The sequence below is a fragment of the Tauraco erythrolophus genome, chromosome 9 (assembly GCF_009769465.1).
Source record: "Tauraco erythrolophus isolate bTauEry1 chromosome 9, bTauEry1.pri, whole genome shotgun sequence".
In the NCBI taxonomy this organism is placed as follows: Eukaryota; Metazoa; Chordata; class Aves; order Musophagiformes; family Musophagidae; genus Tauraco; species Tauraco erythrolophus.
Window position 1 is genome coordinate 17,046,028 of NC_141473.1, and position 23,196 is coordinate 17,069,223.

At 34.0% G+C, this 23,196-nt stretch overlaps 1 protein-coding gene across 1 annotated transcript in view; it reads left to right on the forward strand.

The window, feature by feature from the left end:
* The window catches only part of LOC104378168 (adhesion G protein-coupled receptor A3-like), a 293,441-nt gene that overhangs the window by 150,423 nt on the left and 119,822 nt on the right, over positions 1–23,196 (forward strand). Inside the window, exons 8-12 of the mRNA XM_086616497.1 lie at positions 2,690–2,854; positions 6,168–6,366; positions 7,539–7,688; positions 10,731–10,892; positions 15,452–15,667. Of these exons, the coding sequence (XP_086472623.1) occupies positions 2,690–2,854; positions 6,168–6,366; positions 7,539–7,688; positions 10,731–10,892; positions 15,452–15,667 (892 nt within the window). The remainder of the gene's footprint in view (positions 1–2,689; positions 2,855–6,167; positions 6,367–7,538; positions 7,689–10,730; positions 10,893–15,451; positions 15,668–23,196) is intronic.

The following is a 23,196-nucleotide window of genomic DNA, read 5'->3' on the forward strand; positions in this document are numbered from 1 at the left end:
AGTATTTCAATTTGAATGTAAAAAAGATGTATGAAGAGTTAGCTAAGAGGTGGCTGTTATTGGACTTTCTCATCTCTGGCTTCTTAACAGAACGATTGCTTCTTTTGACAGGAAAATATTCAGCTACTCTGTCTCAGAATGGCTAGTAGTACTTTTTCTGTATTTTCTGCAATAAAAACATGTTAGAATTCATTGTAAAAACGAAATAGGGAGTTCCAAGGGACTTGGAGGTCAAAGCCATGATTAATAGGAGCAGTGAGAGATTTTTAAAGTTACTGTATAATGATGAGTTTGATTGAATATCTGGAGAATTACACAAAAATTCTGAAGCTATTTAACTTAAATCAAAGGCTATTTACCCTGGTTTGCTTGTTTTCTGGGGATCAGGATAACAGTCCTGTAGTAAGTACTTGAGAAACTCATCCTTCATCATATGCATATTTCAAAGGGAAAATTATATACGCAGTTGTCTGATCACTTCCTACCTTGATTGTGGTCTGCTTTCACGTGTATCAGAAGTAGTCTATATACAAGGAGATTAGAGTTGATCCTTTCTTGTAGCCAAGTTAACAAAAGTGCATAGATAATCTACAAGATTTGAACTGAAAAAGGATTACATTTCTAGAGAAGTTTAAAAGAGAAATTTAAAAAAAAAAAAAAAAATTTTCTGTATATCTTTCCAAATGTCAGGCTCTTTACAAAAGTGCCAAAGGCCACAAGTAGAATTAATTAAGATTTTATTTTAAATACAGTTTTTAAATCAATTTACTAACTTTTCAATTCTGTGTTTCTACTTTTATTTTGTACCTTCTCCCCCATTCTGACTGTACTCCATTTCTTCCCACATAGTTTCTAATTGTCTAAACTACAAGGCATATTCAAAGACAAGCCATTTGTGTAGAGCAAAGTAAATATTTCAGATAATTACTTCCTTTTTTCCTCTCCCAACTACTTTCAAAAGCTGTACTTTCTTTAAAACTGTAGTAAAATTTGTTTCTAGCCCAATATCAGATTTTAGATCTAATGTATTACTTTCTTAAAATGTAGTAGTTAGCATTTTTTTTTGTCTGAGATCTATGGAGTTACAGTAATTGGATAAAATTATATCCCTGATGAAGTCAGTTGAAAAACTAAACTTTTTTAACTTCATTAAGGCCTGGGTTACATCCATTAGATGAAGGAAAACTTCTCATCTGATTTAAATATACAGAAAAAACTAACCAGAACAGTTCTAGACAATTTTCAATGTTGCTGAAATTATTTCCTTCTTCTCTCATTATACATAGAGTATTTATCTTAGGCAGCTAGATATTGGTGTGGGGCGGTCATGCACAAGGCTTGTGTTGTGACAGAAGCCACGAAGTGTCTCTATGTTTAGCTTGTCTAATACTCATTATAAAGAATTAATGCAACTTTATAGATACTAAGAAGTACATTTTGTACTTCATAGAATGGTTGGATTGGAAGGGATCTTTAAAGATCATCTAGTTCCAACCCCCTGCCACATGCAGGGACACCTTCCACTAGACCAGGTTGCCCAAAGCCTCATCCAACCTGGCCTTGGACACCTCCAGGGATGGGGCATCCACAAGTTCTCTGGGCAATCCATTCCAGTGCCTCACCACCCTCAGAGGGAAGAATTTCTTCCTTAGATCTAATTGAAATCTACCCACTTACAGTTTAAAGACATTACCTCTTGTCCTATCTCTACATGCCCTTGTAAAAAGTCCCTCTCCAGCTTTCCTGTAGGCCCTCTTTAAGTACTGGAAGGCTGCTAGAAGGTCTCCCCAGAGCCTTCTCTCCTCTAGGCTGGACAGCCCCAACTCTCTCAGCCTGTCTTCGTAGGAGAGGTACTCAAGCCCTCGGATCATCTTCATAACCCTCCTCTGGACTTGCTCCGACATCCCCATGTCCTTCTTATGCTGGGGGCCCAGTGCTCAACACAGTGCTGCAGGTGGGGTCTCATGAGAGGAGCGCAGGGGAGGAGAATCCCTTCCCTCGACCCGCTGGTCACACTTCTTTTGATGCAGCCCAGGATACAGCTGGCTTTCTGGGCTGCAAGCGCACCTTGCTGGCTCATGTTGGGCTACTCTTGTCCTCTTGGTGAAGGACAGTGTGAAAGAAGTTTGTGAATAATGAAGTACTGCAAGAAATATCAGCCTTTGCTTCATCTCATTTTGAAAATATCAGGAAAATTATATATGGCTTCCAAAGGCAATGACTATTTTAGAAAACTTTTCCCGTGCCACCACAGAAGCAGCAGATTCTGCTGTTGAAATGCCATAGGGACTGCAATTGCAGCTGAAAGGAAGCATTCTCTATGAATTCGTTGTGTTGTCATCTTGAAATGCTTTTCTGACTTTCAAGTGCTTGTTTATTCACCAAAAAGAAAAACATTTTATAGTATTTGGGGAGAGGAGAACAGTCATTGTTACGTAACTGATATACTTTTGTGATGATTGGTAATCTGTGTTACAGGCTGTCATGATCTTAGTGGTCAATTCAAATTGTTGCTGCTAAAGCCTTAATACCAATCATTCACATATTGTCTGTCCCTATAATAACATATAGCAAAACCTGTTTTTATATTTTCATAGAAAATCTCTGAAGAAAAGTTAGTATCAGAACACCAATGACTCAATCTCTATATAATGAAGCATATACAATAATTAATCTTTTATTTTTACAGTGAACTTATCCTATCCAGCATTGACATTGATGCAAATGGAGATTGGGAGTGTCTAGTCAACAATTCCTATGGAAATAGCACAAAACAAGTAGAAATTGTGGTACTTGAAACAGCTGCACCCTACTGCCCTGCAGAAAGAGTTATTAACAACAAGGGAGATTTCAGGTATGATTTTCTGGTTTTGGATTGTGTTTCATATATATTAATATAGATAATGACTCTATTCATGCTTACATGATACTTCAGTGTCAGTTACGAAGATGTCACTTATTTTACTTGTCATTTTTATGTAATATACTAGGAAGGAGGAGCACTGTGTGATTTTTATGGGAAATGGCAGCTAGTGCTTCAAGAGCAGCAGTGGTTTGTGAAAGTCAGAGAATCTTTCTTCTAATTCCTCAGTGTGAGAGTATGGAAAATTTCAAAAGATGTAGGCTCTTTACAGCTAAATGAGAGAGGGTTCAAAATTTCTCTTGGTCTGTTCTAAATTATAGAATATGATAACACTGCATTAAAGCATTAAAATATTAAATCTTCAGTACTTTTTTCACCTGTTCTGGTTCTGCTGGTTTTGTTCAGCTGAGATTAGAGGTGACAAATAACATAAAATAATTAGTAAAATATTTCACTGAAGAGAATCAAAATAGCAGTAAAACTACTTAGTAAAACAAATAGATCATTTGAGGTGAGCTTAAGGACATACACAGTTCCACTGGTATATCACATGATTAGAAAACACATCCGTCCTGCTATCTGAATCTTAGAGTCTGCACAATTTTGTTACTAAATGTAATTTTTGTTTCATCTTTACTTTTATCTACATATGCTGATGGGTTGTTTTTCTTTCTAATCCCCATAAATGAAGAAAAAGTTAGGGATTCTGTGGAATTTGGTATTGTTTTCAGTTAGATCTAAAATACTTCAGTGATATGCATAAAGCTCTTACGCAAAATATAATTACCTGCTTGACAATAACACTGATGTATGATGGCATTCCCATTGAGAAATCAAGAAGGTAATTTGTTACCAAGTGAATTATGATAAGAATTCAGCTTGAATAGTTAATGAAAGGAAAAGCAGACGAGAAGATTCTCTTTAATGCGAGAGCTTTCTTCAAATACTTCTGACCTGAAAGCCTCTGTTCGTTTTTAAGTTACCTTTAAAACTTTTTCAAAGGCCTTTTACTACTATTTCTTGTGTTTGAATAAAAATAAAAGAATGAATTAGAAGTGGAGAAACTGACTCACGTAATCTGTTTTCTTTTTACTACGAGGCTATTTTATTACATATTACACTCAGTCTCAGTGAGTATACCACATTTGCTGAACATATATACATATTTAATTCATATATAGATTAAAATCCGTTAGAGATCTTTGAAAATCTATTATAGATTTTCTTTGTCATCACAAAAACTGCCATTGCGTTTTCTCATATTCGACGTGCTTAAATGTATTTTAATGAGATCTTTTAAAATATGTATGCTTTCTATCAGATAACACATACTGAATCTTTTAGATGACAACTTCGTGAAGTTCATGTTCTTGCCATAAAATGACATCCTTCTCCTCATAAATAAATATATATAAATTCTACAGACTGCGCAAACTAACACCAGGGGCATTTTTGTCGTTTTATATAAATCAAAAGAACAGGAGTGCACATTTCTCTCCCTATTGATCATCTTTCTAGAAATCCATATAAATTTATTTTTAAAATGTATATCAAAAGGATGCTGAGTCCGTAGGTTCTTCTGGCATTTGAGGGAATGAATTTAAAATTATAGAGAATGCATCAGGCTCAAACTCAGCATTAGCACTTGAAACTATTCCAAAGGTTTATCCTCAGAGATGCAGCTATCGCACCAGTAATTTTTCTTACAAAGGTCTTTGAAGTTTTGGTATCAGAGCGAGTATGTAAGTAGAAAGAGTTGAACCACAAAAGCAAAGCTAGAAAGAACAGTTCTTTTATTGAGAAGAAAAGGGAAAAAAAGCATCAACTGTTAAGGAAGTGTGGTTCTTTCAGTTGACCAGCCTAGGTGGCATTTATAATTGCACGACTGCAGTGAGAATTAGGCACTGTGAGTCGGAATGAACTGGCCTTAGGTACCAAGAGTTTTTCCCTGTGGTGGCCGTATTTGGCTCATTTTTTGTTTTTCAGCTCTCTGTAAGATCATTCTGAAATGTAAATGGTAATGTTATGTCTATCATTCCTATTCATAAAGGCCAGATTCTGCTAGCTGTGCTAATACTAGTTTCAGAATTCTCTCTTTAGTTTTACTTTTGAGGTAAGTTGCTACGCAGTGTGGCCCAATTGCATGAATGCAAATGTTTTACTAAAAATAATATTTCAGCCCAGAGTCAAAAGGACAATATACTACTGCACATTTTTTTTTGAAGCTCCTGTCATGGTTTATTTTGCATCAACTGTTTTTACATCACAAAATGAATTATTCTAGTGATTGTTAGCTATGACATATAAAAATATTTTTCTTCTTACGTTTTCTTTGTTTGAAACAAGGAAAACTTACAAAGCCCATGTAACAATGTCCAAGTGGACCTGCATTGTATAACTAAAAGGAGCTAATATGAATATTTCGTTCATGGTCAAGGTGTGGCTTCACTATCAGGCAGAATATTTTTCTGATTGATTGGGTTCAGTCACTACATCAGTGCAATTAAAGAACCATATCCTTTCCAGACATGCTGACTCGCTGATGATACACTTCTGTTTTTTTGATTTCTCCCAATTAGCTGATCTTGCTATGTCCATACTAGCCTGGAAATGATGAAGGATTTGGTACCAAAAGAAATAGATCCCCGTTGTGGTGTTCTAGAGAATGCAGCAGATACACAGAAAAGGACTATTGTATGATAGATCCATGAGCGAAATAGAAGAATTCTGGCTGCTCTTGAATTATAGTTTGTTCTCAAATACTTTTTGGAATCACACTACATAAATCATGTATATCTAAATAGATAATTTTTGAGGACTAGATCCTTCCTCCTCCATGAGACATAATATCTGCTGAAATTTTGTTTATTGGTTTCTGATACATTCAGGGATTCTTGCTTTTCAGGGCTTTGTTGCAGACAGAGCTTTGTGTCAAAATGGAAAGCAAAGGCAGATTTTGAGTGTTTACCTTTCACAGCACTTAGTAATAGGGTTTTGGGTTTTTTAGCTTTATGCACTTACTGCTCTGCCTTGTGCACTCTACAAAGACGAATTAAGGGGAAATGTCATCCATATACTTTCCTTAAAACCAAACACTTTCATGGAATTAATGTAGAATTAATGTGTGACCCACTAGACTCATACATTTTCCAAGGAAACAAAGTAATTCATTATAGAACATGATGAGGTAATGTTTAAAATAGCCTTTTATTTCTCATATGGTCTATATGTTGTTGCTACATTGTAATTTGCCTTTAAATAGGAAGTTTCACGTTGTAATTTTTTATTACCATGTTGTTCATAGATGGCCCAAAACTTTGGCTGGGATAACTGCTTACCATCCATGTCTCCAGTATTCGTTTAACTCCATTGCCTTTCACAATGGCGCAGGAGAGTCTAAGGCGTGGCGTAAATGTAATCGAACTGGACGTTGGGATGAAGAAAACTATTCTGAATGTCCTTATTCACAAGAAGTAACTCAAGTTCTTCATGCTTTTAGTCAGGTAATGTTATGAAATCCAGGGCTTCCCTTCTATAGTACTGATTTTGTTGAATAGCTTGCAAGAAATGCCTGTTCAGCCACAAGTTTGGGATAGCTGGACTTTTAACAAACTGTTTTACTTGAAAGACAATGCGTTTGTTTGGTAATTCAAGTTGTAGTAGGAACAAATGAACAGAATTTAGTGCCTTTATTTTAATTTTTTTTCTTTGAGTGCCTGGAGTCTAGATGACCATTAGTAATGTTGGTGGAGTCATCAGTGCTTCATTTCAGTTCCTTCTTTGTCTCTCCCTCTGCATTTTTACCAGAAAGATGTTATTTTCTCTTGAAGTCCTGCATCTGAGTTTTGTCAGCTGAAGTGCTTTTCCTCATTGCCATTGTCCATAACATATTTTAAAGTGCTGTGCAGAAATGAAGCTTACTTTAGAATGCCTGTTTGATGTCTTCCAAAAAAGCAGTACTTAAATGGTTTCTGATGGATAAGTAAAAGACAGAACAAGATAAAAAAGCAAATGGATGGAAATTAATGCGGAAAAAAGAGCATCACAGGGAACAGCATGGAGGATGGCACAGACCTGTAACTGCCATACTAACCTTTACAGCTTTCCATTTCCTCGATCATTTCTTCCCATCAGTAGTGAGAGATAACATTACAGGAACTTTGTTTTCAGATGTGTTCATGCTTAAGTAAGAATAATTACTATGTTAAGAGAGTCTGTGCAATTATAGGATAATAAAATAATTAGAAGGTTTCTAGAATCCAGTCCATTCTCCTGTAAGCAATGAAGTTAGGTCAGGTTTCTTAGGACTTTAACCACTCAGGTCTTTAAAACCTCTGAGGATGGAGGCTCCACAACCTCTGGGGATAACCTGTTCAAATGCCAGGTTAGTATCCTGGTATAATATTTTGTCAGGCCAGTTAGTTACAGTCTAGAAAAAGTAGACAAAAGTCTTCAGAATTTGTTGGCCTGTTGTCGTGACACAGTGATGAAATCTAAGACCTAATGCTGAAGATATATTCATTTGTCCCAAAAATTTATGTTCATGGTACTATTGATGCATATAACTCTGTGTGAAATTATAGCATGCATTATACAACTGGATGTGGTCTCCAGTTTTTAAAAGGGAATGAAGTTAGCTGATTTATTAAACCTAACAATTCTGATGTATTTTCAGATGCACATCAATTTGACAACCGTGCTTGAATTTTCCCGCCAGCTGACAGCCTACACAAGAGGTGCTTCCCACTTCGTGGATAAAATGGATGTAATATATTTGGCTTATATAATGGAAAAGTTAATTGTCTTCGTGGATGAATTTGAAGATGTAAGATATCTTCTCTATGCTGAAAAAAAGTATCACTTAGAAGTGAAGTCTTCACATATGGCCCTGTTCTTAATGTATGCAGGCACACACTGAAGAGTGGCTTCTAAAATTGATGGCTGGTATTCTGATTGCAAATGTTCTGTGTATACTGTGATATGTTTCTTTATGCTGAAAAGGACAGCTAAGCCATTTCATCTGACTGACAAAGACATTGCTACTTAGGAATAAAAATTGGATTTCAATAAGCCGTGTCTTTAATTTTCTTTTTAAATTTAATTTCTACCATGTCTAACTTATTAGAATGAAATCAAGGTGCCTCTCCATCTGGCCACTGGAGTTACACATGCTTCTTTGGTTTTCTCCATTTCACTGGGAGGTTTTCAATGAGTTTTGAAAGCATGTATCACTTCATGTGAATTGAAGAAAATGTTTAAGTGCAACTTCCTACAGAAAATTTTAGCATGATGTATGGCATTTTTACAGGGAAATCTAATCAGAGTATTATGCGAACCCTATGGGAAAAATAGGTTTTTACAGAGAACAGCAACATTCATCATAGCTTTTACTGTTAATTTTCAGAGTAACTGCTTGCATAAAGATTTCATAACCTGTAATTTTTGTACACATGATAGCTATAGTTAAAACATTTGTTTCTTTTGGTTTGACAATATTCATTTCATTCTGACTCTGGGGATTGTAACAGTTAACATTTTAGTGCCAATTTGAGAAAGTCTCCAACTTCAATTTCATCATTATATGCCAGACCTAAAGCGTATTATTAAGTGTTCTGCAAGAATTGTGTTTCAAAGCTACAACTGTGTTTAGGCTCAGAATCCTGATAAGATCTCATCCAAAAGAAACATTTAGATTTACCATAAAGCCTCTTTATTCTTCTAGCAGCTGATGCATTATCCATTAAAACTGAGCACTATCTTTAACCTTTTAATTGATTTCTTCCACCTTTCAAATAGGTTACAGTTTCTGGTTTTTGGTATTGAAACATCTCCATCTCCACCCGTTATCTCTATATCTCTTACTTAATAATCCCTTATTGTTTTCATAATTTAGAACATTTCTCCTAATTTGTCTTTGTTTCCTTCTTCTATTTTGAACTTTACACTTTTTCCTCACTCTCAAGTTTGCTAAATAAGTTCTTCATTCATTGGGCTCTTTAGTAATACCCATTTCTCAACTCTCACTCATAAGGTACAAAAATACATGTAGAGTTAAAGTGTCAGTGGTTTCATGCATGAGGGTGCACACATGTAATTATAAATAAGATTGAACTTCATTTAATACAAGGAAACATATGAACAAAGGTATATTCGTTTGGAATTGACTAGCAGCTGAAACTACAGTTCTATAAAACCATTACAAATTAATGAAAATACATGGACAGAGGTTTTAGATGATTTACCAAAATAAGTTTCAAACCATTTTAGCTAAACTAGTACAGTTTCTGTACTTCCTCTCTGGGGAGTACCTCTCCCAGTCAGCACAGGATTATTCATTTTTATACAAGTTAGTGGTACTTTGTCCCATCTGGTGGTTCACATCTAAAACAAGAGAGCTTCAACAGCTGCACTGGGGACATATTTGCGATGTACTACAACTTTTTGTCAGGAAGATGTACATGTATTAGCCCAAATTTTTGTATTGTTTAATGCCATGCCTTTAGTCTTCATTAATGCATTTAATTATAATATAAATTACTTCCTCTTCTTATTTCTCTCCTTTTGTATATTTATAGACTATTGTTCTTCCCTCAGTAAGTTACTGCTTAGCTGATTGGTGTGTTTTAATCGTTTCTCATAAATCACTCCAGTCTCTTAATGTGTTTTATTATTATTCATTTTATCAATAACTCTGTCACATTGTCAAAAGCCATCTAGAATTATCTAGTAATTATATTCTCAAAAATAGATTAAATATTTCAGGAACAGTCACATAAAATTTCACATGTAGTCTCATTATTTCTGTGTCCCTTGCAATGCATGTGAAATTTATGTATTTTTTATTGAAAACACAGAACTAACTTCATAACCTCAGTCATTCCTTAAACATTTTTCACCATTGCTGAGTTTTCTTTTCTCCTTCCCACTGAATTATTGGTATATTTGTCTTGTTTTCCTGTTTCTATTAGTTTTACCTTTTAGCCTCTTGAACTTTTCTTTAGCTGTATTTCCCTCAGTCATTTTTTCTCTTCTATATACCTTTTTATTCAGGTTTATTTGTGACAAACTTGCATATCTTTGGCATATCTTTGCCTTCAAAAATAATGGTAATACTAATTTTGAAATCTTCCTCAAGTTTTGGAGTTTTAAAAATTAAATATTTTCATTTCAATTTGAAATAATCACCAAAAAATAGTCAGTGATGTTTATTCTTCCTAAATATAGTATATTAATTAAAATTTGAAAGACATAGTCATACTTACCAAAATCTGCAAAATGTCATCTGGTAAACAAAGATTTATCACTTTGAGTTAGCCATAAGAGTGAATTAAAACATCCAAAGCTATAAGCTCACGCTATCTGTACAGCCAATGAGATGAAATAGGTTTGTGTCAGCCATCTGAGTTATATCTCAAATTTACCCCACTATGTCTGTAACAAAAATACCTTTCAAATATATTTTCTCTTTTAATTTTTTTTTCCCCTGGAAGTCCTGTGATTAAACACAAAGTAGTTCTTTAGAGGGACATGGTCAATTTTTATTAGTTTAAGAAAGAGGGTGAGAATTCTGGGATTCCATTTATCACCCAATGAAAGACTCAATTTTTGTGGTGTATCTTGAAGATAAGCTTTGAAATTGTGAATAAAGAAACTTTTCCTTGAAATCACTTGCGTTTTTCTTTTCTTGGTCTTTCTTTTTCAGTCCATTTAATTTTCTTAATAGAATCAAAACTGTCTTTGAGTGATGGTTACCAAGAGAAATAAGGTGCCTGCTTTCAGTTGCACTCTTTTGTACTCTTTTCCTGCTTTTATGAGTTTTCCAGACAATATAATTTTTGGGGTTTTGTTTATTTTTTTTCTCTTACAGGTTGGGGATGCTCTCATTGAAATTGCCAGCAATATAATGTTGGTCGATGACCATGTGTTGTGGATGGCTCAAAAGGAAGACAAAGCCTGCACCAGGATTGTACGATGTGTGGAACACATTGCAAATCAAATACTGACCAGCAATATTCAAGTTATATCAAAGGTATTAAATAAAATTAAAAAGCTTTTTGTCAGGATTTATTTTAAAAATGTCATTTTTCTTCACAATTTTTACAACCAACTAGTATATAGAGAAGTGAGATTGTGTAAGTCAGATACACAGCATAGATGATTTACATAGATATATGTGGATTCTGTGATTTTTTTTTTTTCTTCTCCTGGATTCTATTTGAAAGACCAAAATAATTCTTTGAGTATCACTGATGGTATTTAAAAAGTGTTTTTTCTTGACTTTGATTCATTGTATTTATTCTTACAATAAACTGTTCACACTTGCTAGTGTTCTTACTATTCACTCAGTTTCTATTGTTCCTGCCAGTATAGTATATGGGTTTATTTTGAAAGGTCCAAGTTCAGTGAGTGAAATTTTTAGTAAGAGAAAAGACAATATCTTCCTTTGTTGCTTGAAGATTTTAATATGCCTTTCAGAGAGGATTCTAGACAATACTTGCTTAAAGCATTTAGAAAATGATCAAAAAAGGTGTATCTTGTCATAAGGATTACTAATTTGTGAGTAGTTTTAGTTTTTTTAGAAGCTAACTGTAGCAGTATGAATAATTGTTCTTATTCCTTGGCTTCCACCTATGTGAATTTGCCACTTAGATACTGAGGAGTTGTTATATGGACATTGAGAAACTCTCTTTTTGCCAGTTTCAACATCTAGATATCAGAAATGCAACTAAATCAGAAGCTTGAAACTTAGAATTTAGATAAATATTTTAAAGCCTTATCGCTCCTTAGGTTGGTTTGCTTGCTTGCTTGATTTTAAACAGCCTTTATTATTTTCGCTATTGTCCACTGCATTAAATGAACACACTATTAAAAGTGAGTTCAGTGTTAGTTTCAATTACAGCAATAAGATATAAAAGTACAAAAAAAAAAAAAAGGTCTTATAGACTGAGCTGAAGTATAGGCTGAGCCAAAGACCATAATGGCCTTAGTTCCTTCACTGTCTATTTTTAGAAATCAGTCTTTCAAACAAAGACAAAAATATATGATAGGACAAGGGGCAATGGATTCAAACTGAAAGAGGGGAGTTTTCGATTAAATATAAGGAAGAAATTTTTTACATTGAGGATGGTGAGGCACTGGAGCAGGTTGCCCAGAGAAGTTGTGGATGCCCCATCCCTGGAAGTGTTCAAGGCCAGGTTAGATGAGGCTTTGGGCAACCTGGTGTAGTGGAGGATTTCTCTGCCCATGGCAGGGGGTTTGGAACTAGATCATCTTTAAGGTCCCTTCCAACCCGAACCATTCTATGATGCTATGATTCTATATTGAACTGTTTTCTAAAAGAAGTTTTTATTTAATTCCCATTTGCATAAAATAATACATTTTGCTTAAAATATTAATTTATTTATATTAAATACATAGAGACAATAATGTGCCTTTTAGAAGTATTTTGCAATGTGACACCTAGAGGGGCTCTGTTGCTTTATACTTAAATTTATTTTAAATGTCAAGTGCCAAAGGTAATTTCTTTTCACTGTTTTCAGTAAGCTGTTGACGTTACTGTAAACAGTAATTCTGTGTACTCAAATGTAGATCTGTGCCACTAACCTTTTTGCCATGCTTTATCTTTTGGCTTCTTATAGTATTCTTTAGGAGAATTAGTTTACTGGTGAGTGCAATTTGTAAATAAACAAAGCTGTGGAGTTTTTCTGGTGTCATCTTGTGCAATACCAAACACTTCTGTTTTTTTGGGAGGCCAGCCAGCAAACTGTCTTGCAAATTTCATCTGCTTACTTTATTTTAAACAACAGCAAATAAAACCCCCAAAGCTTAGGTAGCTGCTAGCTTATAATACAATTCCTGAAAAAGAGGAACCTCTGTAGACTGTGTCAGTCATATAACATACACGTGACTGTTCCCTATATATTGAAAAGCTACTTGGGAGCCATAGCTGTTACTCTACATTATGCTACTGTGGAGCTCCAGTGAGGTCTTCAGCTGACCCTGTGCTGGAGGGAAGGGGACAGGAGCCGTCACAGAGGCACTGGGTGCAGCCAGAGAGGGGGTGCCCTCAGCAACAGAGTGCTCCTGGGAGGGATCTGTACTCCTCAGCAACCCCACATTTATCTCCCTTCAGTATTGTCCTGAGGTGCTTCTTCCTTTATTTTATTTTATTGCTGTTAGATGTGCAGTTTGAAAAGGAAAACTTCCTGTTGACAATAACACTTATCTCAATAGTCCTGACTCAGGTACATGCAATAGTTGTCAAACCCTCCCCTGGAGAGTTTTCACTCCATTTTCCAGCTAGTGAGACCATCAGAATATTTTAGGCTAATTGCAACGTGGCTTTTTGTTTGTGCTCTCAATCTTTGCAGCCTTTGGCGCTGCGTTCAGCTTACGCAGGTAATGATCCCCTTTGGCCCTTCTGCCGAGTGCTGCCTTCAACTGAGGTTTAGGAAATGGACACCAAATTATCATTTTCTGTATCTGTACTGCTTAGAGACAAAATTAGCTTGTGGCTTTTCATAACACGTACCTGACTGTGGCTTGTTTCCATGGATAATTTTGCTCAGAGTTCATCTGCGTCCATTTTGTAGCTCATTTTACAATCCTACATAATAAACACTGTTTTACCTTGTATTTTACCCATCTGTTTCTATAGGCTGAGAATGGCGTGTTCACACTATTTCAACATTGTCAAGCCTTTACAGGCATATTTTAGGAGTGGAAAACCCCAAATGTTTAAAGAATTTAAATTTAAAAATAGGGCTCACTGTTGTGAAATCACTTGAATCCTCATTACAACATTACCTAGCAATCATCTTAATCACCATCATCTCACAAATGTGAAATAAGGAACTAATATTATGCCATTTTACAGCAGGAAACATGAAGTTAATAATAATTAAATGGCTTTTCTCAAGATTTAAGAAAACCTGTTACCGCACAGGAGTTTTAACTGAGCCATGTAGCTGGATTCCCATGATATGGATAATAGTATTCTCTAAGCAGTAAATTTTTTAACTCCTTGAAAGGCTATTTGCGGATCGTACAAAAAATTGTACAGGTAAACCTAGTTTCAGGTTTTAGGACTTTTCAATAAACAGCCACTGGATTTTTCATAAAAAACTTATTTGATTCTTCATGATCTTTGGCATTTTTATTCAAGTGTAGAAAAGAGTCACCTTCAGGCAAGGATAGAAGAGGTGGAAATTTAATTTTAAAAAGGGACATTTTAGGAATTTAGAAATAACTGAAAAGAATCTTTAGGCTACTTTTACTTTAAAAGTAATACAAATATATTACTTTTATATAAAAGGTATAAAAAATATACTGAAAGCTTCTGGATTTTGTCTAATTTCAACAAAAAATAAAATATATTATTTAACGAGACTTCACTACTTTCATTTTGGACATAAGCAGAATCATCAGTTACTGAAGAAGATGCATTCTAAAATCTATTCACAAGTTCAAAAGAGGACCAGCAAGCCATGCACTGTGTCTCATGCTAAGATTTAATTTGTTCTGATACCATGACTTTTCCACAGTTAGGCTACCCTCTATCCTGTCTTTATTTTTTTATGCAAAACATTTTCTTTAGATTCATTTATTAGTGTGAATTAATGTGATTTTCTTCAGTGAAGTTATTTCTTGTCAGCACAACTCATATGATGCCTCAAATTCTGAAATATTCACACCAGTTGTTACTAGGTGGATTTAAGGTACTTCTGTACTGCTAGCTTGTATAACAAAAGTAAAGTACAGTAATATAAAACTGCCACATTTGTACATTTATTCTTCTGATAAACCTGCTAGTTTGTGGCTTAACTCAGGTGTCTTTATGTTGCAATCAATGTGCAAAATACACACACTCACAGATCTCTCAAAAAATCTGTGCCTGGATGCAGATATCATCTAGTCCAATCAGTGTGGTGCCAGTCTAAGCTAGTCAACCTGATTATAACAAAAGCTATTTATCTCATTCACGGGACTGTGCTGAAATAAATATACTGCTTTAAGGATAGTGGTGCATATCTCTACACTGTGCTATGATCTCCATCTAGACACATGACCTCATTAAAGGATAGGCCAAAGACTATAACATAGTGTTGCATTGAAGCATATAGTCATGTTCAATATTCTATGATCTGTAAAAAAACAGTCCATCACCAGATAGCTCAGCATCTTTCTGTTTCATTTCTGAGGTACAAAGCGTATCCTTGTTCATTTTTAAAAAATTCCTACTATTGATGTTGCGAATTCACTTTATGACTGTATTGCTTTAAATCAAGATTTGTTCTGTTGAAGCTGATAATGACACAATTGCAAAAATGATACAATAATAACTGATATAACTGATATAAAGTGATATATTCCTAAAGAAGATTCAAACAAACACACTATGTTATTGTGGAATTCTTAATCAGTTTTCTTAATAAGTTCAGTTTTCTTTCTTACCCTACGAATTATATATGGAAGTGTGTGTCTGCGCAGTCCTTTACAAAGTATATACAGTAAATACACAATGCATGTATAATAATATAATTATGCCTAATGAGTTAGCAACATATCTGCTTCTCAATGATTTCACAGGTATCTCGTAATATTGCTCTGGAGGCCTTTATGATCAAGCCATCTAGTTTCACAGGAATGACTTGCACTGCCTTCCAAAAAATATCTGCAAATTCTGACAAGTCAGTGGTGCCTGATTTGGGAAGCTGGGAAGCAAATTACCATCCTGATCAACATTTGAATTTCAAGTGCAACACTGGCAATTTGAATAGTTCCTTGGTGAATTCTTCTACCAGAGTAAGTCAGTACAATCGTGAATATAACATCCATTTCAGTGTATTTTCAATAGTATCTTTAAGCAGAATACCGATTTGGAAAATGTTTATGCATTGTAAACTGGTTAATAATTTCAGCGTGTAAGTGGTCTTAAACTGGTGTAGCATATTTTGTTGTGCTGACAGATATTCCATTAATATAAACATTTGGATTGTAGGATGTGAATACAAATGAGTAAATGTCTTGTTGTTTCTTTCTCTGGGTCCAGATTTGCAATTTTTTCTATGTGTAGGCAATCTTTTTAAAGTAATTTGGAAATATTTGTTTTAGTGAGATGCTTTCAAGGGATTTTACACTGAAAAAATGTGATTTTTAGGAAAATTACCTTTACTTCCACAAAAAACTATTATATTTTCTATCTTCTGAACTTTATACAGAGGGAGAGTGTTATGTTTGAGTTTTTGAGTAGTAGCCAAAGAAAAACAATAATAAATAAGCCTTTTAATAGAATGCACTGTTATTATCAAATAATGAAGTGGAACAATTAAATTTTGATCTAGCAGGAAATGGAATTTTGCATTTGGCTGAGCATGTTATTAAATTTAAGTATTGCAGAGTTGAATTTTTGTTATCCTTCAGTTGAATCTCAGTTTAATAGGCTTATTTCTTGAAGTACTTACTATGAAAAAATGATACTTTTCTGGAGAATATTACTAGTTTGTTGAACTTTGAAAGTATTTTGATAGAAGTTGCTTTCTCTTTGGTGCATTTTAATCTTCTGTACAGACTGTGCAGTCAGTGATACGGTAGTTTATGCTCTCAGGATCTTCTGGTAAAAAGAAGTCATCTTAATAATGGAGGAATATGTTAAATTTGTTTCCTGCAATGGAATTAATTTCTTCTGTGGACATTGTTAACATGTCTATGTTTAGGAAAGAGAAAGTTGTCTCTGAAAAGAGAAGAGTTTGACATCCATAAGATGAAAACCATGACTTTAGGTTTTAGCAGTAAAGTGTACTCAGGTTTTAAATGTGATATGTGAATAAACAGATTGAATATATTCCTTTAACTTAATCCTGAAAAGCAGGATGTTTTCATTCATTGTTGTTCTCTGAAACCTTTAGGCTAAGCACTACTTATTTCATTCTGAAATTAGATGCATTTCTTTATTGTTTAATAGAGTGACCTATAGAGTTGTAGCTGATAACAGAAAATGGGATTCTTTATCATCATCTACTAGCAAAATTATTTCTATGTTTGCTCAGTGGAGGCAAACGTTAAATCTACTTAATTGTGCTATTTAAAGTTCAGGAAAGTAGAGAATTTGTGATGGAGGTGGGAGTTCCTTGTTGTAGTTACCAATGTTTAGTCACTATATTTTAAAGTAATACTCATTATTATGTCTCTTTAGAACTTCATCTTAAATGCTGAGGATATTCTTAGAGTCTTCCTCTATTTAACATAGAATTAATCATAAAGAAAAAAAAATCTAATTAAAATCACTAAGTACAAATAGTAATTAGAAATTTAATTTACTTGTAATAAAAATGTGAAAAGTTGTCCTTTAGAAGCTTATTAAAATAGAATGTTTATATGATTTTGTATACAAAAATGTAGCCCTCTTCAAATGTATAATATTGTAAATCATCTGCTCACTAAGCATAAACAATTGTTTATGCCATTTGTCTGTTGCTAACAAATTGCACTAATAAATTAAAAAAATGAATACTCATGAAGTAATTTGTGGGCAGTTGATGGAAGAAGACTGAAATAGCTGATCACGAACTATCTTAATAATACAATCAAAACTTTTGTAGTTTACCCCTAGTGATATTTCTTGGCAATGGTATAATATTGATACAAATTTAGTCAGTGATTGTCTGTACATAATTTAACTTGATCTGGTTATTATGGGGTAGAGAGCCCTCAAAAGGGGAAGAAATATTAAAAATTTAAATAAATAAGTAAAAAAAACCCAGCTGAATAAACTTTGAAAATGAAATAATTCAAAAGGCACTGAAAGAGATCAACCGTATCTCCTGAAGTTCAGGAGATAACTGTTAAAATATACCTATATCCACTTCTAGTTCAAATATGTGGTATATCTTTTGTAGACTAACTTGCAGTGTTTCCAAATACCCTAAAGCAAAATAATATTGCAGTTCGATACAGAAATTTTTATCTTTAAATCTATTTTTGACTCTGTAGCCAGTAACCAACCTGAAAAGTTGAAAAGAATAATTTTTCACTATTGCAAATGAAAAGTTTCTTCTGGTAGGATTTAGACCCAGATGACTTCTCTTAGATCCTATTTCTGCTGTTAGTAGGGAGCCTTTCCTGCCTGACTGGACTGTACTGGGTGGAAAAAAATGGCTTTGATATATCTTCCTAGTTTTTGATACAGCGGCTTGTATTTTGACACAATGGTTCTTTTCATCTCTGTTTAAATAGGCTTAAGGGCATCTTCCCAGACTGGGACTCCAGACTGAGATGCTGTCACAGGAATGCTCTCAAGGCACAGTTCTGTCCCATGACCTGGCTGTGGTCTAAAGATATCACGATAGTGACACACCAGCAAGGCTGCTGTAACATTTGAATTTGGACAATGTGAGAATACCTTATGAAATTTTAGTGCCATTCATTATGAATCCAGTGTCTGGTTCCCACTTGATATCAGACCTGAAGCATATTTCGAACCTAATCTCTGTTCCAACCTGATCCTGTGAACTATCTCCAGTGTGCAAAGATAATCAGTTATACAGTTAACCCTTCCTCTGACTCACTAAAATTACTTCAACATAAAATTAATTTGTAAACCTCCTGTACTATCATAATCAAATATGTAGTTTATACAGGGGACTGTAGATTCAGTATTCATGCTTGGACTTTAAGGAAAGTATTTTATTAACATAATTTATGGTTTCAGCTTATTGAAAACACTTGTTAAGTAAAAAGGCTTTTCCTCTCTTTAATTATGCTTCTGATACACAAATGAATTAGCAAGTTAAGTTTCAAAATTTCTATATTTTCACATGTAATCCCTGACTTCTGAAATTTGAATTCCTTATAATATTCTCCATGCATTCCATTTAACTTTTCATTTCTATCTATTTCTTATATGCTCTGAGCCAGACTGACCTTTTGATTTGTCAGGTTGTATTACAGGTGATGTCTGTGCAATAACATGTTAAAAGCTAAATTGGAACTATGTTTGGTACTAGACATGCTAACCATGAAAAAAAATTCTGAAGTGCTTTGACAAAATCCTATGATTACTTGCTTATACCACTTTGAGATATTATACAATTTTAGAAATATTCTTGTCTAAGATACTTACTGGAAGATATACAATCAGTATATAAGAAAAGGTTTTCTTTTGCATAGAATAGATTTTGAATGCCAGACCATACAAATAATGTATAAATAATAGTAAATTCCTATGTAAATTTAACAGGAGTGCAGAAAAGAACTTTATGCAAAGATTTCCACCAACAAATGACAAAGCATTTGAGGTAGGATAAAGCACAGAATTAAAAACCCAGAGAGGAGTTGTGAAGGGGAAAGTTTGGAGGTGCAGAAAAATAGATCCTATAATGAAAGTGCCTTTCCTGCAATCCACTATATGTGAAATGTTCAGGATCTCTGTAGATAATTAATTATATCCATTTGGAAGCTGCTTAGTAGAAGGTGCAATAATAACTTTCTCATTCATGCAAGAACTAATTCTAGTGTAAATAATAATTTACACTGGAAGTGTCAAAGCCAGAGTGTAAGATGTGCAGTTACCCAGCTACAGGTTCCAAAATGGTTTCCTACAGTACTTCTGCAAAAACAATTGGTTTTGACCAAGATTTGATCAATACTTTGTCCTCTTTCAGTGAAAAAAATAAAGGAACAGCATCTGAAAACTTGTCTTCTAGCTCTTTATAGCTCTCATACATTTTCATTAACAGGAACCTTCCTCTTGCACTGGCAATTTGTAATGGTATGTATACGCTAATCACCTATGAACCTGGTTATGGAAAGTACTTTCATTTAACCATGTGCTTATTGTTACTAACTTCATTTAGTTGTGTATCCATTTGATAAATTTTTCCATGCTTATAGTGCATGGGTACAGAATTTTTCAAGGCAATAAGATTAGCTGAGGAAATTTAGAATTCGAAGTAATGTATAGAATTTGTGAACTCAATGAAAATCTAATACAACAGGAAGATACTTCCTGCAAGTTGCACCAAAGACGGCTACTTTTGATGCTGAGATTTTAATGTTTATTCTATTTTACCTGCCCCATCCCTGTATATTTATTCTACATGTTTTTTTATCTTTAAAATATAGTTTTAAATTTTATCCTATAGTTGTTTGTATTTTGATTTAGAATCTACCCAGATGTATGGTATCTATTTATTCAATATTCTGAAGAACCACATTCATTATATTTTTTGCATTTAAAAAGAAATTTTTTATATTCTTCATTCTTAGATGTAATATCTAGGAGGTATAAAAAGTAGCTGTTGGTATCTCTCTTACTACAGCCATTGAATCCTTGTTTTAAAATAAAATTTAAACTAAGTAAAAGCATTTAGTACTAAGAAAAGATCTGAGAAGAATTTCTTATTTTGAGTTACAGCAATATGATATATAAACTAATATTTTCTGTACAGGCATTAATTTGCTTGCAGGTGTGTTTAGATTGTACACTGAGTACTAGCTATGGAAAAAGCTGAAATGTCTATCATTCAGTTGATTAGATGGGTTTAATTTCAAAATCAAAACCAGACAAGACAAACTGCCCCTCTCTTTTTTCTTCCAGAATACTCTAATCACACATTTGTATATTATACCTCTTACTACTATTCCTTCTCAAACCAATGTGTTTATGTATTTATGCCTTCTATGAAACCATCAACATTTGTAGTTTGGTATTCTATGTTCAATATACCTTCTTTTCTCTGCACACACTACCATAGTCTTCATTTGGAAGACTTTCATAGTCATCATGTGGATGGCTATCTTGCTCTGGCCAGTCTTTCTAAACATTGAGAAAATGAGAGAGTGCCAAAATATTTTTTGTGCATATGTGACAAATGTCAATTATGTTAGGTGTACAGAAGAGTTTCTACAATTCTTCTATTTAACACATGTTTCAATAAATAAAAATTAACATACATTATGGTTTTTGAGAATAGAAACAAGCTTTTAAATGTGTAATTACAAGCTCATGCCCCTTCTTTTTTTTTTTATCTGCCCTTTGCTAGTTCTCTTTTAGCAGATAAAAAGCTTATTGTGCAAATAACATCAGCCACCTGGAAATGTTTTCTGTTTATGGTGTTGGTGTTTCGGAGATGTGCATTATGTTTAAAACTTTAAGTTATTTAACTGGTTCTCCTTTAATGCTATGTACACTTTGGACTTCTAACTTGTATGTGTATGAAAAAGTGAGACGAAATCTGAATAGCTTGAAGAGAATAAATACAAGGACAAAAGGACTTGGAAAATTACCAACTTGTATTTGATACAAAATTCCATTATTTCAACTCGCATTTGCTTTCTTGTGAAAGAAGCTTCTGTTCCTGGATAGACATGAATCATATTGATTTTGTGTATTCTGTCAGTATATATCTGAGAGATATGCCATCGCTCTCTCATCCACAATGGTTGGGTAAAAGACTGTTTTCTTCTGATTTTCTGCACCATAGCCCTTCTTACAGAAAAGTCCTCTTCAGGATTTCCCAAAGGGCATAGTAAGATTAGTTTGCTTGTTATAAAATATCAGACTCCTTCATCTGCATTCTACTATTAAATAATAGTTTGTACACTAATTAAGATAAATCTCATAACAAAAACACATTGACACTGTAACAGTTAATAACACAGTACGTTAGCTGTTAGAATATATTTTAAGTTAACGTAACGGTATCAAGGTAATAATGAACAAGTAGAATACTGAGTACTAGTGAAATTCCCAGTTCTGCATTGACATTTGTGGAATTACACCCTAACTCTAATTTTCTTCTTCTACTAATTATTAACTTTTACATTTTTTATAAAACTGCGTATAAGTTGATTTTCAACTACTCTTTTCTAAATTCTTTCTAATGCCTGTTTTATTTTCACTGAGGAAGATTGATGCCAGCTAACAGAACATACTTCAACATCCAATAAATAATTACATTTTGTTTCTCAAAACCTTTTTCACTACGTGGGTGTTTAGCTAATTAATTTTTACCTATTTTAATGTTACAGAATTAAATTAAATTTCTAAACAGATAATTGTAGTAACTGTAGAAGTGTGTTTAAAAGTTTTTTTTTGTTTTTTTTGTTTGTTCCTTGGCTTGATTTCTGGGTTGGTTCGATTCCTGTAGGCCTACATTGGACCACAAATAGTTTGATGATGACAGAGTTCACTAAAAGTGAATGCTTTGATGGTTAGCAGGTGATAATGGCTGGAATTTTTTTTTCTGAATGTGGGTTCTTCTAGAAACTCTGATTGTTTCCTGACTTCTCAGTCTCCAGCTGTATATGATTATCAATCAGGGAGAAATGGCCAATGGCACAGAGGTGAGGAGGTTCCTTTTGGAGGATTCAAAGCCTACATATGGCATAAAGGTACTCACTGAAAGGTACAGTCTTTTTCCTTACCGAAGTGACAGTGTTGGCTGGGGTTACTCTTAAGGATCTGCTCAGGAAAAACGCAGCAGTATATGAGGTCACGTATCAAAGATTTTTTTGAGTGTTTTTTGGTTTTATGGCTGTAGAATTGATCTGTGTGATTTTTTCTGTGATAGTTAGGACACTATAATTTTTATATTGTGGGAGTTTTCCAGAGACTATGTATATATATAGCCAGATAGGTAGTTGTTACTGAATATGTAGTGAAAGTCAGCAATGGAATGCAAATTTTCAGTCCAGGAAGTGGGTATGTTGCCTCTATATTTTGAGCACTGTGTAGATCTAGGGGCGCAATTATCTAGAATGCTTCTTTCAAAGTGATTTATGAAGAGACTACTATACCAATGAGTTGATTCATGAAGAGATTAGTATGCTTCAGACATACCATGTCTCCATGACACAGGAAGTGAAATTTGAGTTAAAATGCAAGTGCAAATATTGCCTTACTGTTTATGAGGAAATTATTTAATTGAGCAGAGTGCTGTTTCTGTGGTTTTGGTGAGCTTAGCTGGGAGAAGGAATTCACCCCTTATTTCTTTTTACTTCAAAAAAAAAAAAAAATCATGAAGATATTCATAGGAATCTATCAAGTTTCTTTTTTGGGTTAAAGGATTCAATATTTCCTTATTTCATTGACTGTTATCACTTCATAGAACTATTGCTAACATGAGGTTAGCAATAGTTATTCTGGAAGGGATAGTGCACACATGGAAAAGTAGCATTTGTGTTTATGGTGCCTATAAGCTATTTGAGTTTTATCTATTTTCTGAACTTTGGGAATGTCTCCTAAAAAAAATTACAGGGGGAAAATGAAGTAGAAAAGACTTAGAGAAGGAAAGAGTAAAAATAGTTAACTTGGAATCAGTTTGCTGGGTACA